General features: G+C 51.3%; 1 protein-coding gene across 1 annotated transcript in view; it reads left to right on the top strand.

Moving 5' to 3' along the window:
- Positions 1–10101, top strand: part of FCHSD2 (FCH and double SH3 domains 2) — a 113524-nt gene extending 103423 nt beyond the window's left edge. Inside the window, exons 14-20 of the mRNA XM_065745809.1 lie at positions 4100–4234; positions 4506–4589; positions 4810–4987; positions 5296–5516; positions 7029–7158; positions 8148–8230; positions 9841–10101. Coding sequence (XP_065601881.1) covers positions 4100–4234; positions 4506–4589; positions 4810–4987; positions 5296–5516; positions 7029–7158; positions 8148–8230; positions 9841–9921 — 912 coding nt within the window. The 3' untranslated portion in view covers positions 9922–10101. The remainder of the gene's footprint in view (positions 1–4099; positions 4235–4505; positions 4590–4809; positions 4988–5295; positions 5517–7028; positions 7159–8147; positions 8231–9840) is intronic.
- Positions 10102–17987: the final 7886 nt, after the last annotated feature.

Here is a 17987-nt window from a genome sequence, read left to right on the forward strand (position 1 = left end):
GGGAGACCACCGTGGAGTGGTCTGTGATTATCCAACCTGAAGCTCTCCCGGTAGCTTCACTCACCCGGTGCACACTTCTGAACTGAGCATAGGAAGCTGGAAAAGTAGGATTTCTGGCTCGTGTTGCTGAGTGTGTTTGAGATTGATTTCCTGACCTTGGAAGAGTGCCATAGCGGCCGTTCACTGTCTCCTGAAAAAAAAACAAACCCCAAAAAAACCATCTGTGTATTTCTTCGAAGTTTTTTTAGGAGATTCTGATGCTATCTGAGGTGTTTGGATCAAAGACTTTCAAAACGTTTAGGGAAGAAAAGAATATGTTGGCTCCGTGACCTTTCTTCACGAGCAGTTCATGTGCAGTGGCTCAGAAGGCCACTGGGAAACCTCAGCCCACTTCCCCGATTGACTTGGGTAGTTGAGATGAAAGTTTGGTTCATTGGAAGTGGTATCAGGTTGGGAACAGTGCTGTGGACCTCATGGCCTCCCAGTACCTAAAGGGAGCTTCCAAGCAGAAGGGGAGAGACTTCTCACATGGTCTGATAGTGACAGGGCAAGGGAGAATGGCTTTACAGTAAAAGAGGGGAGTTTTAGGTGGGATACGAAGAGGAAACTACTTGGAGGATCATGAGGCCCTGGCACTGCTGCCCGGAGCTGTGGAGCCCCATGCCTGGAGGGATTGGCCCTGGGCAGCCTGAGCTGTGGGGTTTGGAGCTCTATGGATGGTCTTTAGGGTCCCCTCCAACCACAGCTGTTCTGTGATTTGAGGTGTGCCAGATACCTGACAGCATCTCTTTGTGGTTTGACTCAGCACTGAAGTTCAGTTGAGTGCAGACATGATCACTGCTGCACGTCACCCAGGGAGCTGTAACTTCTGAGCAGTGAACTTCAGTTCCATCACTGTGTCTCACCACGTCCTCAATCACAGCTCCACTGCATCGGATATTCAGCTAAACGTGGCCACTGCACACAGAACTTAACTAAATACCAACCTGGGTCAGTGTAAAATTGCTTGTGACTTTATACCCAGTTGTACAGAATCAGTGTATGTTTCTGATGTCCAGGCTGGGTTTGTAAAACAGGCCAGAGATATCTCCCATGCCATGAACTCATAGAATCACAGAGTGGTTTGGGTTGGAGGGGACCCTTAAAGGCCACGTGGTGCTATAGATCTCTTTTTTATGACACCTTTAAGGGCTGCTTTTACTTCCATCCAGAGCAAGCAAGGGGAGCCAAACCACGAGTGTCGCCAGGCTCTCGGAGGCACCACATCTTCCTCCAGTTGTGCTGAGACATTCGCACTCCCATTTGCTTTCTAAACAGGCTTCTTTTGCTCTAGTACCTGGTTTGCTTGTTCTAGAAGAGCATGTGACTGTGCCCAAGTTCATGCTTTTCTGTCTACCCTCTCTTTTTCACAGGAACTTCCTAATCCAGAACCTGTCAGGCCCATTCACTGCAGACTTCTTTCTTTCTCCACCATCTCGAGGCACACTCAGTGACCGTGTGCTCCTGGCATAGCATCATTAAGCTTGGAAAAGACCTCTGAAGATCATCCAGTCCAGCTGTCCACCTTCAACCAATATTTCCCCACTAATATCAGCAAAAAAAAAACCAAACACCCACATCTTTTTATGGAATTCAAGCCAGAATAAGAAGAAGATTCTCATTTTCTTCCCCCTCCCGAAGCAGTGAGAGCTGAAGCAAACTGCTGCCTGGACCAAGCAAACCTGCTCAGAGCGTGGCAAGTGCCAGAAGAGCTCCTAACCCCTTCTTCTGTCCCCAGCCTCCAAGGCAGCAGTGCTTTGCTGGCCCAGCAGCCAACACTGTGACAGTCCCCTCAGGCTTACTCAAGTCGCCTTGAACAGATTTGTAGTGAATACACTGCCTGCTCATCACAGATCCTCCTCATTCTCACGTCTGTTCACAGAATCACTGAGGTTGAAAGAGACCCCCGAGATCCAAGTCCAACCACCAGTCCATGTTTTTCTGCTCATTTACTGCTTTCTTGATGATGGTGAAGCATTCTGGTGGCAAACCTTTGTGGGGAGGGTCACCATGGGATGTAGAGATACTTTCATCCGTGTCAACTTCAGCTCACCAAAGGGAGTGAGCATGGGATGTAGCCTGGGCCAGCACTCCCTTAATCCCTTCAGGGCTCTCTCTGGGAAGTGAGCAGGTTTCTCTGGGACACCCCATGCTGTGCTCAGGCAACACGCTGTAACCATCACAGCTTTCCCTTGGCTGTCTGTGCAGGCCTCAGTGCCGTGGTTGGCAGTGAGACCGAAGTTGGAGTGCTCACATCCGTATCTCAGACTTCCCAAAGCCCGGACGAACTCCCATGCTAAGTTCTGCTGTCATCTTACAGAATCACAGCATGGTGATCTCAGAGCCCCCATCTCCACTCCGTGGCGTGGGCTGGGTGCCCTCCCCAGCTCAGGATGCCCTGGGTCCTATCCTGGCACCTCCAAGGATGGGGCACCCACAGCTCTGGGCAGCAGTGCTGGGGCCTCGCTGCCTTGTTTGAGATTTTGAGTTCCATTCTAGCTGTGATAGGCTGCTAATGGTGTGTAGTAGCCTTTCTTCTCCCTTTTCTCCACCTCTTCCAGCTCCTGCTGGGCACTCTGGGTGCTGCCCAGTGCCTGAGTCCCATCCCTCTGCCCTGCAGCCATGGCCAGCCCCCTGCCATCAGCATGGGGGGTTGCAGGCCGGCTCCTGCGTTCCCCTGGTACTTCTGTGTATGCTCCTGTGTAGAAAGGAGCTGCCGTTGACCTTGGCAGGCCAGGTGAGGACAAGCTGCAGATGAAATTCTTAGAGCTGCTGCAGAAATTACATCGGGTGCAATCATGGGAGAAATACTGCGGCCGGAGACAAGCAGCACTTTCACTGCAGCCTTGAAGAGCAAGCAGCAGTCAGTGCTCCAGAGCCAGCTCTTGCTGTCCTTGTGTCACTGGGGGTGCTCTGGGTGCACTTCCAATTAAGCATGGAGGTGAGGAAGGCAGCCCTGCTGGTTTGGTCCCTCTGTGTATGCTTGACCCGTTACAGTGCTCAGAAGGAGCTGTATCTCCTCACTTCATCCAGTTGGTTGGCTTTCTGATAGAGTGATGAAATGCATAACCTTGGAAAGGAATTCTTCTGTGGTTTTTTCCTACTGTAGACACCCCCCGAAGAAGGTGGATTGTCGTTTTGACTTTGTCAGAACACACTGTCAATATGGAATGGGTTTAAAAAGAAGAGGATGATGCCTTTCTGGAGTTTGTGCTTTGTTTTGCATTCACTTTGACTTCAAACTGCCCAGTTCCAAGGCACGTTTCTGCAGTGGAAGTGCAGCACTGCAGAGCTGGAAGGTTCACTCTTGGTCCATGGAAATGGATATTTCCAAGTGTGAAGGGCTGAAGCATCTTCCAGCCATTGGATTACAAGTCACCAGGCAGCAGCAGCCCGCGTGAAACACTGGCTGGACTGCAGAATCATGAGCAGTGGAGGCCTTTCTGGGGTCCTGCAGACCCTTCTGTAGGGAATTCTCATCACATTTCAGCATCTTTTTTTATGCTCCTCAAAGTTGAACATCCAGATCAGACCTGAGGCTGCTCGAGGTCTCTGCATCTCCAAGGACAGACCACCAAAAAATACTAGAAGAGGCTTTTTGGTCTTCCTCCTTGTGTTAGCACACCCGGAGCAGATGTTTCATGACCAACTCTTCACAGATGTGATGCCCTTATTCCACAGCGTGTCGTGTGGGTGTCAGCTGGCACACGTTGCACTCGGTGATCTCAGAGGTCTTCTCCTTAGTGGTGCTGTGATTCTACAACACAGGCCATAGGAAGACAACAGATGCAGAGTGTTGCCTTTGACTCAGAGGACTTGCCTGCGTCTGTGTGAGATGAAAAGTTCAGTCAGCATTTACTCAGCGCTGCCCAGACTGCCTTCACAAAACTCGTGGTTCTGCTGGTTTCCCTCCTTTCTTTTTCAAGGAGAAAAGCTCGCGTTGTGTTCCTGTTTCACTGACATTTCAGTGGCGTTGCTCGGTTCATTCCCTTGTTGCCTCGTTTATTTTTGTTGGATGTCTGCTTTGACTTCACATTTAATTTGTGCTTGCTTTTCACAGATCAATGCTGATGCAGAAAAGGAAGAAGGTGAAGAGTTTGAGGACAGCATGGATGTTTTTGATGACAGCAGTTCGAGTCCTTCTGGTACTCTTAGAAATTACCCTCTCACCTGCAAAGTTGTTTATTCCTATAAGGTTTGTGATATTTTTTTCTCTAAAATTCCTGTCTGTATGAAGGTATCTCTTTACTACTGCTGTTGGGGCCATTGTGAACCACAATGCTTCGTTAGCAAAGCCAGCTGCAGGCAGAGGATTGAGTAATTAGGGCTCGATAGGCCAGGTGGATCTGGGCTGCTTCCATCAGATCTCTTGAGAGGAGAAGTCAGTCAGAAGAACCCTGGCACTGAAGTGTATTACATCATAAGAAAATACTTGTTATTTCTGTTTTTCCTGTGATGTTTTTCAGGCTTCTCAGCCAGATGAATTGACCATAGAGGAACATGAGGTATTGGAGGTGATTGAGGATGGAGATATGGAAGACTGGGTAAAGGTATCGCTTCTCCTGAGGCTGTTTTCACTATTACTGGTTAGAAATTGGGCCTTGGGACAGAAGAAAGTATTGGGATTGTTTTCAGAGTAGCGTGACAAGCTTCTTTGCTGTCCTTCGACCTTACCTGTGCAACCTGGGCAGGGGAGCAGCTTTGGCAGGGGGGTCGGACTCGATGGTCTCTAGAAGTCCTTTCCAACCCCTGCAATTCTGTGGTCTGTAGGCACGGAATAAGGCCGGCCAGGTGGGCTACGTCCCAGAGAAGTACCTGCAGTTCCCGACCTCCAGCAGCCTGCTGAGCATGCTGCAGTCCCTCGCTGCGCTGGACAGTCGGTCCCACACCTCCAATAATTCAACAGAGGCTGACCTGGTGTCAGGCAGCCTCAATGGAGATTCCAGTGGTAAGTGATGGTTGAGAAGGAAAGCTCAGCTTGCTCTTGGATGCCTTCTGCACGTCAGATTTGGATGTGGGAATTTCTCATTTTTGACTTGTGTCTGAGTACAGTGGTTCTTAATCACCATCTCTCTAATAGCAAAAGTCTGTATAATGTACCTGGCTAGCCCATAGGGTTGTGATGAACATCGACTAAAATTAGTGAAAACTAGAATAATTTGACTCAGCAATTTTGTATTTAATACTTGCTGGCTTTTCTTTTCCAGGCTTACGCTGATCACCTTTCCTTTTTTTCTTTCTCTTTCCGTTCCTCAGTCTGTTTTGTAAAAGCACTTTATGACTACGAGGGCCAGACAGACGACGAGCTGTCCTTCCCAGAAGGAGCCATCATTCGCATCTTGAACAAGGAGAACCAGGATGACGATGGCTTCTGGGAAGGAGAATTCAACGGACGTGTTGGGGTGTTCCCATCAGTATTGGTCGAAGAACTGACGGCCTCAGAAAATGGAGAGTCTCAGTGGATCGGAGATATTCAGGTAGGTGAGAATGGGAGGTGTTTGTTGGGGTGTTCTCCTGTAGGTAATCCAGCTTCTGCACGCCAGCCCTTGTCACTCCATGATGGACATGGGCAGTTTGAAGCTTTATCTTTGGCTGTTCATGCACTGTGTATTACAGATATGTGATACGGAAATCAACCAGCGTGGGAGGTTTTGCAAGACTGGAAAGATCTGCTGTTTCTTCAGCAGATGAAAAGCGACCAACTAAGAAAAACAACAAAGAGTGCTTAGCTTTTAGCTTCTTACCCAATTACCCAACCTAGTAATTAGCAGCGGATGTGTTTTGACAAACGTAACACTTTTGTGAATAAACGAAAGGATTTTGGGTGGAAAGGAAATGAGCCAAGGAGGAAACCTGGTCTGCTTCTTGTAATGAATGAATGGGACAGAGTGACATCAAACAGAACCTGGCAAAAAGAGAATTGTGGGGCTCCCATAGCTCTAACGTAGTGTTTTCATACTTCAATCTGGTCTGTATCTTCCCAGTTCTTGGGAGGGAGAACACTGCTAATGTTTTTTATTTCCATGCACTTTGGTAGCATTGATTTCATTAGAAAATCAGGCACGTTCTCATCTGTATCTGGTGCCAGACACTGGGCTTCCACGTGTCCTGCTGACATTTCCTCACTGTTTTTATTCTTTGAGGCCCTGAAAGATGAGGAATGTGTTCAGCTGCATTCCTGGACACGCTCAGAGCTTCTCTGTCAAGCTTTGCTTCTCTTAAAAATGTCTCAGGCTTGTTGGGGTAACCAGAGACATTCACAGTGCACACACTCAATGCCATACAGCGTTTGTTTGTTTAATTTGTTGGTCTTATTTCATACTGGTGCTCCAGTGGATCACATGCAGGAATATTGTTATTACTTTGCTTTTCTTTGCATATGAATGGCCCTGAGTTTGCAGTGGAGTGGTGGTAAAACTCCAGTCTTTATGTTTCCTCTGAGTCTGTGCAGAGATGCACGTTGGCCAATTGGCTTTTTCTTTTTTTTTTTTGTCTGTCTGATAACCCTCAAAAAGTCCATCACATCAAAAATATCCCTGGGAGAGGATGGACAGTTCTGCTCAGTGGCAGTCTGTGATTTAGAAAGAACACCGAGTTGCTGTTGGGTGTCTAAGGGTTACCTGTTTGGGTTAAGGGCTAACGATGTGGCTTAGGGTTAAGGGTTATCCATTTGGGTTAGGCTTAAGGGTTGGCATTTGAGTTAAGGGATAAGGGTTAGCCATTTGAGTTAGGGTTAAGAGGTAAGGGCTACCATTTTGGCTCAGGGTTAAGGGTCATCCATTTGGGTCATCCATTTGGGTCAAGGCTAAGAGGTAAGGGCTACCCATTTTGGCTTAGGCTCAAGGGTTGCCCACTTGGGGTTTCCCTCCCAAATGGACCGTGGCACTTCTGACAGAACAAGTTCCTAGCCTGCTATTGCCTCAGAGGGCTTCTGGTGCCTTGGTGTGTGTAAGGAGGCAGGCTTTCAGCAGCTCTCTCTCCATAACCAGGTGTCCCCCACCCCGAAGCCGAATCACACCCTGCCTCCACTGCCTCTGTACGACCAGCCTCCTGCCAGCCCCTTCCCCAGCCCGGATAAAAGAGGCTCCCAGTACTTCCCCAGATCACCATCGACCAACGGTGAGTGCTGAGATAAGAATCCCTTCCTGGGCTGCAGCAGGAAGGGCAGCCAGCAGACTGGGGGTGATCCTTCCCCTCTGCTCAGAGCCAGTGCAGCCATCTCTGCCCAGTGCTGACTTCCCAGTAGGACACACTGTCAATGTGGCCACGCCCAGCACGGGGATCTGTCATACAGAGGAAGGCTGAGAGCTGGCACTGTGCAGCCTCAGGGAAAGGCTGTGGGAGGAAGGTGATCTGTCAGTTCATTGTTGGACTAGATGACCTTTAAAGGTCCCTTCCAACTTAAACCGTTCTGGAATTCTGTGAAAGAGGTGAAGGAGATGGAGTCAGACTCCTCTCAGGAGGGAGAGGATGAAGAGTTAACAGGAAAAACTGAAGTACCGAGAATGCCACGCAAAGAGTTTGCTTTGTGTTTTCATTGAGAGGGTGATCAAACATTGGAACAGGTTACCCAGGGAGACTGTGGAGTCTTTGTCCTCAGAGATGCTCAAAACACAACAGGATGTGATCCTGGACTTTGAGCTCAGCAGTTGGAGGGCACCTTCCAGCTTCAGCCACACTCAGAGACAGAAATGGGACTTCTGAAGGGCACCAATGTCGTGTAAAGGCTGCTTGTGTTGTAAATATACTGCTAGCAAAGAAAACTGTAACTCTGGACGTTATCTGTTCACGTGGGTTCACAGTATGTCATGCATCATAGAATTAAGGTTGGAAGAGCTCTCAGATCCCCACAGTGTCCTTCAGTGCCACATCCCCACAGCTCTGAAACTCCTCCAGGGACAGCGAACCCCAACCCCTGGGCAGCTGTACCAGTGCCTGAGCACTCTTTTGGAGGAGGAATTTTCCCTCGTATCCATCCTGACCCTCCCGTGGCACAACGTGAGGCCATCACTGTTACCTGGGAGCAGAGGCCAACCCCTGCCTCGCCACAGCGTCCTTTCAGGAGGACCATCACTCAGCACTGACTTGCTGTTGCTTAACCCTTGCAGAAAACAATTCCAGCTCAGAGTCCCCTGGATTCTCACAGCCTCCACGACTTCCTCCTGAGACTTCATACGGCAAACTGCGACCTGTAAGCTTTGAAGTGGGCTTTTTGTGCATGCTGTCGGGTGATACAGCTCATATCACCAGCTGGGGGAGATGGGGGCAGGAGCACTCAGAGCACTGCAATTCCTGTGGCCAGGGGTGCAGCACCTGCTCGTTGGGCTCTCAAATCTGCAAATCCCATTGCTGTGTGTAATAATACAGTGTCCCACAGGAGTGGTGCGAGGAAAGGTCTGTCCACACCCCTGTGATAACACTGTAGATGTGTGAGAAAGCTGTGGAACGTGAGAGTCATTCGAGAGAAGTGGGCACTGGAACAAAACAAAGCTGCTCTTGTGCAAGCAGTGAGTCCTGGCTGGGTTTACAGGTGACCTTGAGTCTGATCTGTCCCCTTTTTGTCTCACCTGCCCTTCTGTATCTGCCTTTATGGCTGTAATACCTTCATGCCTCTTCTCATGGATCATCAGCTCAAACCTGGGAGGAGGGTTTTACAGCTCTGCTGTAGGCATTAGTCAGTAAACGTACAGCAGGCTTTGCTGTTGTTGCCACATGTATTACAGCTGTGCAGAACGACTGAAGAGCTGGGCAGTGAGTGTCAGAACAGTTTAATTGTACGATTTGTACAGTTGCTTTTTTCCAGAGGCTGAGTTCCCAGCCACACCACGTGCTGGCTGCAGTTGGGCATTGTGTGCAGTTATATTTTGAGGTTAAATTTATGGCTGGACCACTTGCTTGAGGGGTTTTGAATTAAAATGATGTAGGAGTGATGTCATACGTTGTGATGCCTTTGCTGCCTGCATGGGGACACCTTGCCAGAAAAGGAAAGGAAATCTCATCACTTCAGCCTTGCCAATTCCATCTGCTAGGATTGACTCTGAGTTGAGGCTGGAGGCTTTCAAAGTCCTACACTAATCCACATAAAGATGTAGTGTTTGTGTTCTGGCACTTTCAATGAATGAAATTGCAGAAGTGTTGTTTCTGAATGAATGAATATTCAAAACTATATTCTGAACATCCCAGCAGTCAGTGAGTTAGCTTTATTCACCGAGATGCACAAGGCAGATACGTGGCTGCATCATTAAATATTGAAGGATGGAACAGAGGAGTTGGAAGTCATCTTACTCTCTGGTGAAATGCCTGATTCAGCTCTTTCATTCTGTAGATTTCTGTTTGCTTTGTGTCTGCTGAAGACACCCCAGCCATCGTGTGCCTTAATTTAAAGGATTTCTCAGTGTTGCATTTTAAATGCATGTTCTGAGAGCACTGTGAAGGTCTTCGTGGCTCTGTGGTGCTTACACTCACAGTTGATGTTTTTCAGGGTGAGTCACTGTGGTGCGTTGTGAAAACACGAGATAAAAGTCCTCCGTGTGGCACTGCTGAGGGTTATGTTAGTGCTCCGTCAGGAGCAGCAGTACTGACGTGGCAGAGTATTAAAATAGCACCAGATTTCAGGTGTATGCCATGGAGGTCAGCAGTTGATGAAATCTGAGTAATGTGGGCCGGGTGGGCGCTTCCCCCATCCCGTTCACCTTCTGTCTGAGCTCTGTGTGTCGGCCTCAAGTAGAAGGATGAGCCCAGGGCTGCACCCGTGCTGTGAGCTCAGCCGTGTTGAGCTGTGTGGTGTTCTGGCTCTTGCAGGTGCGAGCTGCTCCCCCACCCCCCGCGCAGCACCGCCGGCCCGCGGAGAAGATCGAGGACGTGGAGATCACCCTGGTGTAACAGTTGGGCTCGTTACGTGGCAGTGCTACAATCAAGACCTTAAACCCAGTATTTGGTCGGTCTCGTTTCTAGGCACCTTTGCATGATTGAAGACTTGGAATAGAGCAAGAGAGAGAGAGAGGATTTTCCGGGACGGTGACGTGGTGGAGTCCTTCCCACGGTCATGGATATTTCGTGCCTTTTTTTGTTGTCGTTTTGCTTTCTGCCCATCGTTCTTCCTCTCTTAGCACAAAGCTGGGTGGGCTGAGCAGCCCGGATCTCCACAGAGAGGTTCCTCTCTTGGCTGAAGATGGTCGTTTTCATACGGAGGCTGAGAAGGGGCCTCCTCCCTGCAGTGTAGTCACAGTGCCCTTCCATCACGTGCGTTAGTACAGTATATTACTGTCGCCATAGGAATGTGTTAAAGATTGTCAATTCTTCAAGTAGCATTACTCGTCTGATTAGGTATTAATCAGATCTAACGGAGTGAAAAAGGGAACTGAAAAATGAGTGCAAGGAGAGGCTGGCTCCTCTTCACTGCTCATGGAAGGAAGAAACGAGAAAATAATCTTAGAGGTAAGGGAAAGTGATGCAGATCATACAGCGTTAATTACATTAATGCACACCTCTTCAATAATTAACAGTTAAGCAGAACTAAATGTTCTTTGTATTAATATTTATGCAGTACATTTAGTAATAGAGTATCTAATATGGAGGTGCTGAATTAGTAGCAACATCTTGTTCCATAGCATAAACCGACCGGTAGAGAAGTGAGATTTTTGTCTAGATCTGGAAATTGAGCTGCTTTCTTTTTTTTCCTTAGCAGATTTTGGGTTTGTTTTTTTTAAAGCATTTGGCTCACTCTTATCCCAGTTATCACCACGTCCCTTATTAGCCAACGTTAGCAGTGTATCTCTGTCACCAAACCACCTGGCTGGAGTTAGATTACACGTCATGTATGTACCTGTGTTACTGAGGTTGTGCATTGGATGGCCCCGTGGCCTTGTCCCAGTGGAGCCCAGGGAGAGCCTGGCACTGCTGCTGGAGCTCCCTGCTGTCTGCAGAGCTCTGCTGCTGGGGCTGCAGTCCCGTGCTCCTCTCACACGACAAACAGAGAGTGAGAGGATATCGAAAGGACTTCTAAACCTCCGAAAAGGGAACTTGGTTTTGTTGTTCAAAAGGAAAGGGGAGGAACTGTCAGAGGAGAGGGGAGGAACAGAGAAAAGCAGGTTGTCCATCATCTGTGAGCAGTGGAAGAGCAGCACCCGTCCGATGAACGCTTCGGGCACCGCGGGGCTGTGTTCCCCTCTATGGATGCACTCTTCAGTGTTCGTTGTTCTCCTGCACCACTGACTGTTCTGCCTTTAGCTGAGTAGCTGGGGCCGTTTCTCAACAACCATCCGAGGAGATTTCCACATCAACTTTGCACCTCCCACGAGCCCCACGTGGGGCACATCTCCCCCCGAGCCCATGTCCTTCCCCCAGCAGGAGAAGGGGACTCTTCGTGGGCCCCACAAACGCTGACTGTGCGTGGAGGTCTTCGCTCCGTGGCCGTCGCTCTTCCGCACCTCCCGTCCCCTTGATCCGCTTGAGGTCTTTTGACGTGTTGATCAAACTTGTTCTTAAGTTTAAAAACAAAATCAAAACAGTTTCAATGAAGATGTCACTGTTTGCAGAAACCTCGGAGGCTTCCCAGTGCTGGAGAGGAGCGTTGCCACAGTGCCCACCTTCCATCCCTTCGTCTGGTTTCTTCTCACTGTGTGTCCCTCCACACGCGGGCTTTCACAGTTCAGAGAAGTGTTGGAGTCTCTTCGGTTGTGTCTGGAACTATTTTCTGCCAGAGCTGCTAATTTTATTTAAAAAAGGAAAAAAAGAAAAAAAAAAAAAAAGGGGGGGGGGGGGAAAGTTGTACAAATGCTCCTCGTTTGAGCTCAGCCTCCTTCACCCAGGGCATGGATCCCACATCTCACCGTGTGCAGCGTCAGCACACCGAAGGCATCGGCGCGAATGCTTTCTTTCTATGGGCTGTAAAAAGTTTGTATTTATTATGTATAAAAAGTTGGATAATAAAAAAAAGAAAAAGTGGAACTTAAATCCCTCAGCGTTGCCCCGATGCGAAGCGCTGCTGCGTGCGGCTCGGCGTCCCCATGGAGCTGCCACTGTTGGCAAGGACCTTGCAGCCACGTGTGGATGGGAGGGAGTTGGTGGAGCTGCTGGCTGAGCTGCTCTCTGTCATCTTTGAGAGGTCCCGGAGAGTGGGAGAGGTGCGTGAAGAGTGGAGGATCTGGGAGCTACAGGCCAGTCAGCCTCACCTCTGCCCCTGGAAAGGTGATGGAAAACAGCTTGTGCTGGATGCAATTGGAAGGGAAGGGAGTTAGCAGCAGTAGTCAGCATGGCTTCACCAGGGGGAGGTCGTGCTCGACCAACCTGGTGCCTCCTGGGATGGGGTGGATGGGGGCAGAGCAGTGGGTGTAGTCTGCCTGGATCTCAGCACGGCATTTGATGCTGTACCCCACAGCATCCTGGAGCACTGTGTCCAGTTCTGGGCTCCCTGGTACAAAACAGACAGGGATCTGCTGGAAAGAGTCAGCAGAGGGCACAGAGAGATATCAGCCTTCCCCCCACCCTCCCCCAGTCCTCTTCTCCAGCTGAAGGCTCTGTGCTCCTCTGCACACGCACACACACACAGCAGCTCAGTGCTGCAGGTGCTGCTGCACAAGTTGCCCCATTGCACCTCCATTTGCAGATCTGTGCTCCACACAAACCCCAGGAGGGCAGGAAGGGCTTTTGCTGCCCGCTGCTCCCCTGCAGGTGGCCAGGAGGTGAGCTGGGGGAACACAGAGCTTGGTCTGAGGAGAAAAGAAGGGATAAAAAGAAAGAAGCCTTACTGCAGGCAGGGATGCAGCAAATGAGCCAATAAAACATGCAGCCAGGAATGTGCTGACGTGCTCACTGTACCAAGTAGCCCTGGGGGATTGAGCATTACGGATCTGGTGGAAGGATCTGTAGCACGGGAGCCTCTGCATTGCAGGAGCACTGTTCGCATCCAGAAAATACAGTTTGTGGCACTGAGCTGAACCCGATTTCTGTGCCTTGTGCCAGAAGAGGAGTCTGCAGATCAGCACAGTGACTGCTCAGCAGCTCAGCTCAGCAGTGTTTGCGTGTGCAGAGACACCTGAGGTCAGAGTGCTGTGAGCACTGATGGAGCTGTGGGTGTCCCTGTGTGCTGGGGCCAGACTTCGTGGGTTCCTTCCAGCTCTGACCATGCTGTGGTTCTGCCCAGCTTCAGCTCTGTGATGAAGTGCCATTCTATTCTGAAACTTCTTCACTTCCAGCCTCAAATTTTTTACCATTTTTTTGTTCCTTTGTTTTAGATCGTTAATGCCAATCCAAGAGCAATTGCTGCAAGGTGTGCTCCTGCCCTTGTGTAATTAGTTTTGTCTGTGTAAAGGCTTCTGTGCTTTTTTCTATTGTTTCTTCAAAGACAAATGAACTCCAACGTGTGGGGAACGCTGACTCCTTACATCCCACCACGCAGCCATTCATTCTTTGGGCTCAGCTGAGTTGTGCAGAGTGCTCCCAGTCCGGCTTCACCTCTGCGTGGTGGGTGAATTAGTGCACTAATGACCACTGCCAGCACTGCTGAGCTGGAGCTCCTCACTTTTGCCATCAGTTGCATGGAAACTTCAGAGAGGGCTGACAGAGCTCTGCTGGGACTCCTCCTCGGCTCTGTGGGTGAGCAGCAGTGGCAGTTTTGTCTCGTGAAGGTGTGAAGCTGCTGGAGCACTGAGTCCCCGCACGCTGAGGTGCCCCTGGGGCTCCTGGGTGCCAAGGAGCAGCCCTGGTGCCAGTGGATGGAGCTGGGGGGCCCTGGACACGGCCATGTGCAGACCAGGAGGGAGCCGGGAAGCACTCAGAGCCCCAGTGGGCTTCTCCCCCAGCAGTGGGCCCTCCTTTCACACCCCTACCCCACCTCGTGAACCGTTTTCACTTATTATCAGCCTCTGCGAAACAGCTGCGTGCTGCTGCAGCTGGAAGGTGGTGCAGAGATGTGAGTAGCTGTGATACTGAGAAGAAGAGCTTTCTGGATGGCAGTCCCCTGATATTTTTGCTGAGTGTGCTTGTCTCCTACAGCGAATAGCCACTAACACTGGTTTGAGATGGACAGCTCCGTGGAGGAGTGCGGAGCGTTTGGCACCTCTCATACTGCTGATTTTTGGTCTTTCTAGTCCTTGCGTGCTACTGCTCCCCACCTGGGATCTTCCATCTGCAGCTTTGCTTTCATTCGCTGTATGGCAGTCAGGTTGGGATGCACAGTGCTCCTCTCATTCCTCAAACAGGCAAAATCCTACAGCCTCCAAATCCCCAGGCTCCCACAGATAACCCACACGGTCCCTTCCGACCCAAACCACTCTACAATTCCGTGCCAGCAGGTTTCAGATCTAAGCAGTGCATCCATCTGGAAGGTGGCTGCGTGCCTGAGTCGAGGGCAGCAGTGGCTGTAGGTGCTGCACGTTTATAGAGGCTGCACTGGCAGTTAAATTGCCTCAGTACGGCCAACTTGCTGTCAGCCAGCCTCTGTCTGGTGTTTGATGGCCTCATTATGCACAGGCTGTCGATGGGGCTGTCGTTTTATCCGGGGTTTTGTCATTCAGCTGTGATAGCCTGAAAGGAAGGAATGCTTTCATGCATCTGCAGCCAGCCAGTGCAGTGTGGTGCTCATGTGCAGCCCTGCAGCTGCTGGCTGCCTTTGGAGGGCTGCACTGAAGGAGGGCATGGTCTGCTCCAGCTAAATGAAAGAGGGCACGACCACGGAATCGTAGAGACATGGAAGAAGTCAGAAAAGATCTCCAAGATCATCCAGTCTGACCCCAACCCTTCCCCACCATCCCCATGCCCACCCTGCCCCTGGATCTGCAGTCTCTTCCTACACGTGCAGTGGAGCTCTCCACGTCCCCTGGAGGAGCCTGACCCACAGTGGCTTTGGTCTCACCGTTGTACAGCATTGCGTGGACATGACCAAGGACAGCTCTGCAGGAGGAGGAAGCCAGGAGGAGAAACCCAGAGGATCCTGTCGTTGCAGAGCAGCTCTCTCTGCTTTGCTCACCACTAAAAAGAAGAAGCAGGTCAGTTCAACACCCCACACGTGGCATTAGCAGTCCGTGCCCCACGTGGAGCCATTGGGATCATCTCCAAACAACGTGGCATGCCAGGCCTGCTGAGCCAGGGCCAGGGCTGACGTTTTCCATTTACCAGAAGGGAGGGTGGGGAAAAGCATTTTTAAGGTGTATTTATAGACCTCGCCGTGATGCAGCGTTTCCCAAACTTTGGGTGAAGAACAATGGGCAGAGAGCTTTGTGTTAGGGCTGCTGGTTGGGAACAACAGGAGCATGGCTCCTGGGGGGAGGGAAAAGGTGAGTAATGGGAGCAGTGCTACGTGTGGGGAGGAAAAAATCTGACTGAGAAGCTCCAGGTGAGGAACCCGCGTCCTCTGCTGAACTGCTGCAGCCCTGGAGGTGCTCGAGGCCGTGGATGGGGCTGTGGGCAGCCTGAGCTGGGGGAGCCCCCAGCACCCAGCACGGGGTCAGGGTTGGATGGGCTTCAAGGTCCCTTCCAACCCACCCACCCCATGACTCTGTGATAAATCATCACAGGGTGCAGGGGAAACCCACCTCCTCCTGCCCTCGGCTTATTTTTCCTGGAGCTTGAAAGCTGATTAAGAATCACTTACTTAAAGCTGATGGGTTTCAAACGATGCTACCAGGGCACACCGCTCTCCTCCAGCTGCCCATTATGGTTTCAATTTACAGAGCTCACACAGGGGTGGGTGAAGCTGCAGGGCTGGGGTGTGAGCTGCTGGAATGACCTCTGTTAGCAGCCAGGCAGTTCATTAAATAGTAAAGAGCTGAACAATTTCCAGCTAAATAGCACACCCAGCGTCCCTTCTTTCATTTCCTGTTCTTTAAAGGAAGCCTAAATTATTTACTAATGTGCTTTAAGTCCTTCAAGTGAATTCAGGCAGCGAAGCAAGATCTCGTTGAGCAGGGCAGGTGCCCAAAGGGAAGGGTCTGAGGGGTGGACCACTTTGGGAACCATTTAGCAGAGTTAATGGGGGCAATTAACGAGGCAGCACCGCGATCAGTTGGGCTGGTGGCTGGGACTCCCATGCTTTGGGAACCATGTGCAGATGAAGCTCAGAGAAGCTGTGGTGCAGAACTTGCAACGCTGCCCACTTGAAGTGGTGGGGGTGTTGGATCTGTAGGGCTTGTGAACTTGAAAGCCATGTTCTCTCACAAGTGTGTGCTCACCAGAGCCATCACAGGCCAACAAAGATCCCCACCCAACGTGCCCACTGCCCACATCCCTCAGTGCCACATCCCTGGGACACCCCCAGGGACGGTGACCCCCCCAACTCCCACTGTGGAGCTGAGGATCGTGGTGACAGAGCTGAGGTGGCACTGAGCTCCAGCAGCAGCAGCTGCTCCGACTGCAGCAACGAACTGCAGTGCTCTCACAACACAGCTCCCATCTGATGTTCCAAACCCTTCAGTGGTGTTGCAATTCTCAGTATCTCTACTTGAATTACTTGGCAGGACGGGGGCTCAGCTCGCTTAACGTGAGCTATCTCCTCTCGTCCATCTCCGTATTGGGGTTTATTTTCTGCAGCCACTCGCTGAGAAAATGCATTAACTCAGTGGTGCATCTGATGGACCTGCTGGTTGTGGTGTGTCTGATGGAATTGCTGTTTGGAGGGGCAGTGATGGGGAGGTTTTTCTCTTCCAGACCTCCAGCTGCTGTGCAAAGAGGCGGTGGGATGTGGGTTTACCTTGGAGCAGTGACCTTGGCTTTGTTCCTTGGTGTCCCAGCAGGGACTGGGAGCACTGCACGGGTGGGCTGTCCCCAACCTGTACTGCTGCATGCAGTTATTCCTCCCCAGGTGCAAGACTCTACACTTGCTCTGTTAAACCTTTCTGCTCAGCTCTGCATCCTGTCCTCGTCCTTAATTCTCACCCACAAGCTCTCCACTGGTTCATCACTCTGCCTTGGTCCCTGGGTTTTTGCATACGTGATCCCATCCTGTTTCCCTGGTCCCTGTCTGTATCTGTGGTCCTGTCCTCCCAGCATCACACCACTTCCCACAGCAGACACTCCTCCAGGATGGCTCTGTTATGGGAGCACTTCCTCTGCGCTGAGAAATGCTTTTATTCTTCCCCCATTTTAAATGATGTGGCCGTTTCAGCAGCACTACCACAAACAGATTTCTTTCTGCCAGGGGTCCCCACCTCGGAGATCCAGGAGTTTTCAACCACGATGGGGCTGTAGCACACAGTCCCAGCGGGGCTGCCCTGCCTGGGGGAGCCCATTTGTTCGACCCCTTCCTTCAGCCTTGCTCCAGGATGACGAGCACACAGACCCCTCCGAGCTGCCAGCCTTCCCCATAGCACCAGCTCCCTGCCTGCCTGCAGCTACAAGCAAAACCCCTCAGCCCCTCCTGGATGCTCTGAACTGGAGCCAGGTTCCTGGGGAGAAAAACACGGGGGCACCGGCTTAATGGAGCCTGCACAATGGCCTCGGGCTGCCATAAACCACGTCGCTGCCTGGGCGATGAAAGGAGCGGAGGGGAGGGAGCACAGCTCCCAGCAGTGCAGCGGGGAAATGTGCCGCTCGTCCCCTGTCCCAGCGAGGAGCCCACGGTGGGGACACGGCACGCTCCCCACTGCCACCGACTGTGGGGCTGGGGGGGTGTATAATCCCACCCCACACTCCCAGAGCATCCTCTGCCTTCCTCTTCCTGCCCTCCTGCTTACCACGGTGCTTGGGCCAGGAGCGATGCTCTGCGGACGCTCCCCTCCCTTCGGCTGCCGCAGCCCCACGGAGTGTCCCCAGCAGCGAGACCCTGGGGACAAAGAGAGCTGCTGTCCCTGCGGCCGGGCAGCCCCTGCCCCCTCGTGGTCGCATCGAGGGAGGAATCCCACGTCGCTATTTGTGGAAGGGGCTGAAATGCCGGCTGCCAAGGCTGCGGATCGGAGCCCGGGGGGAGGGGGGGGGGGAAGAGGGGACGCTCCCTTGTGCCAGGATACAGCTCG

This window comes from Cyrtonyx montezumae, unplaced genomic scaffold, assembly GCF_038088225.1.
Source record: "Cyrtonyx montezumae isolate F1298 unplaced genomic scaffold, pur_monq_1.0 scaffold_37, whole genome shotgun sequence".
In the NCBI taxonomy this organism is placed as follows: Eukaryota; Metazoa; Chordata; class Aves; order Galliformes; family Odontophoridae; genus Cyrtonyx; species Cyrtonyx montezumae.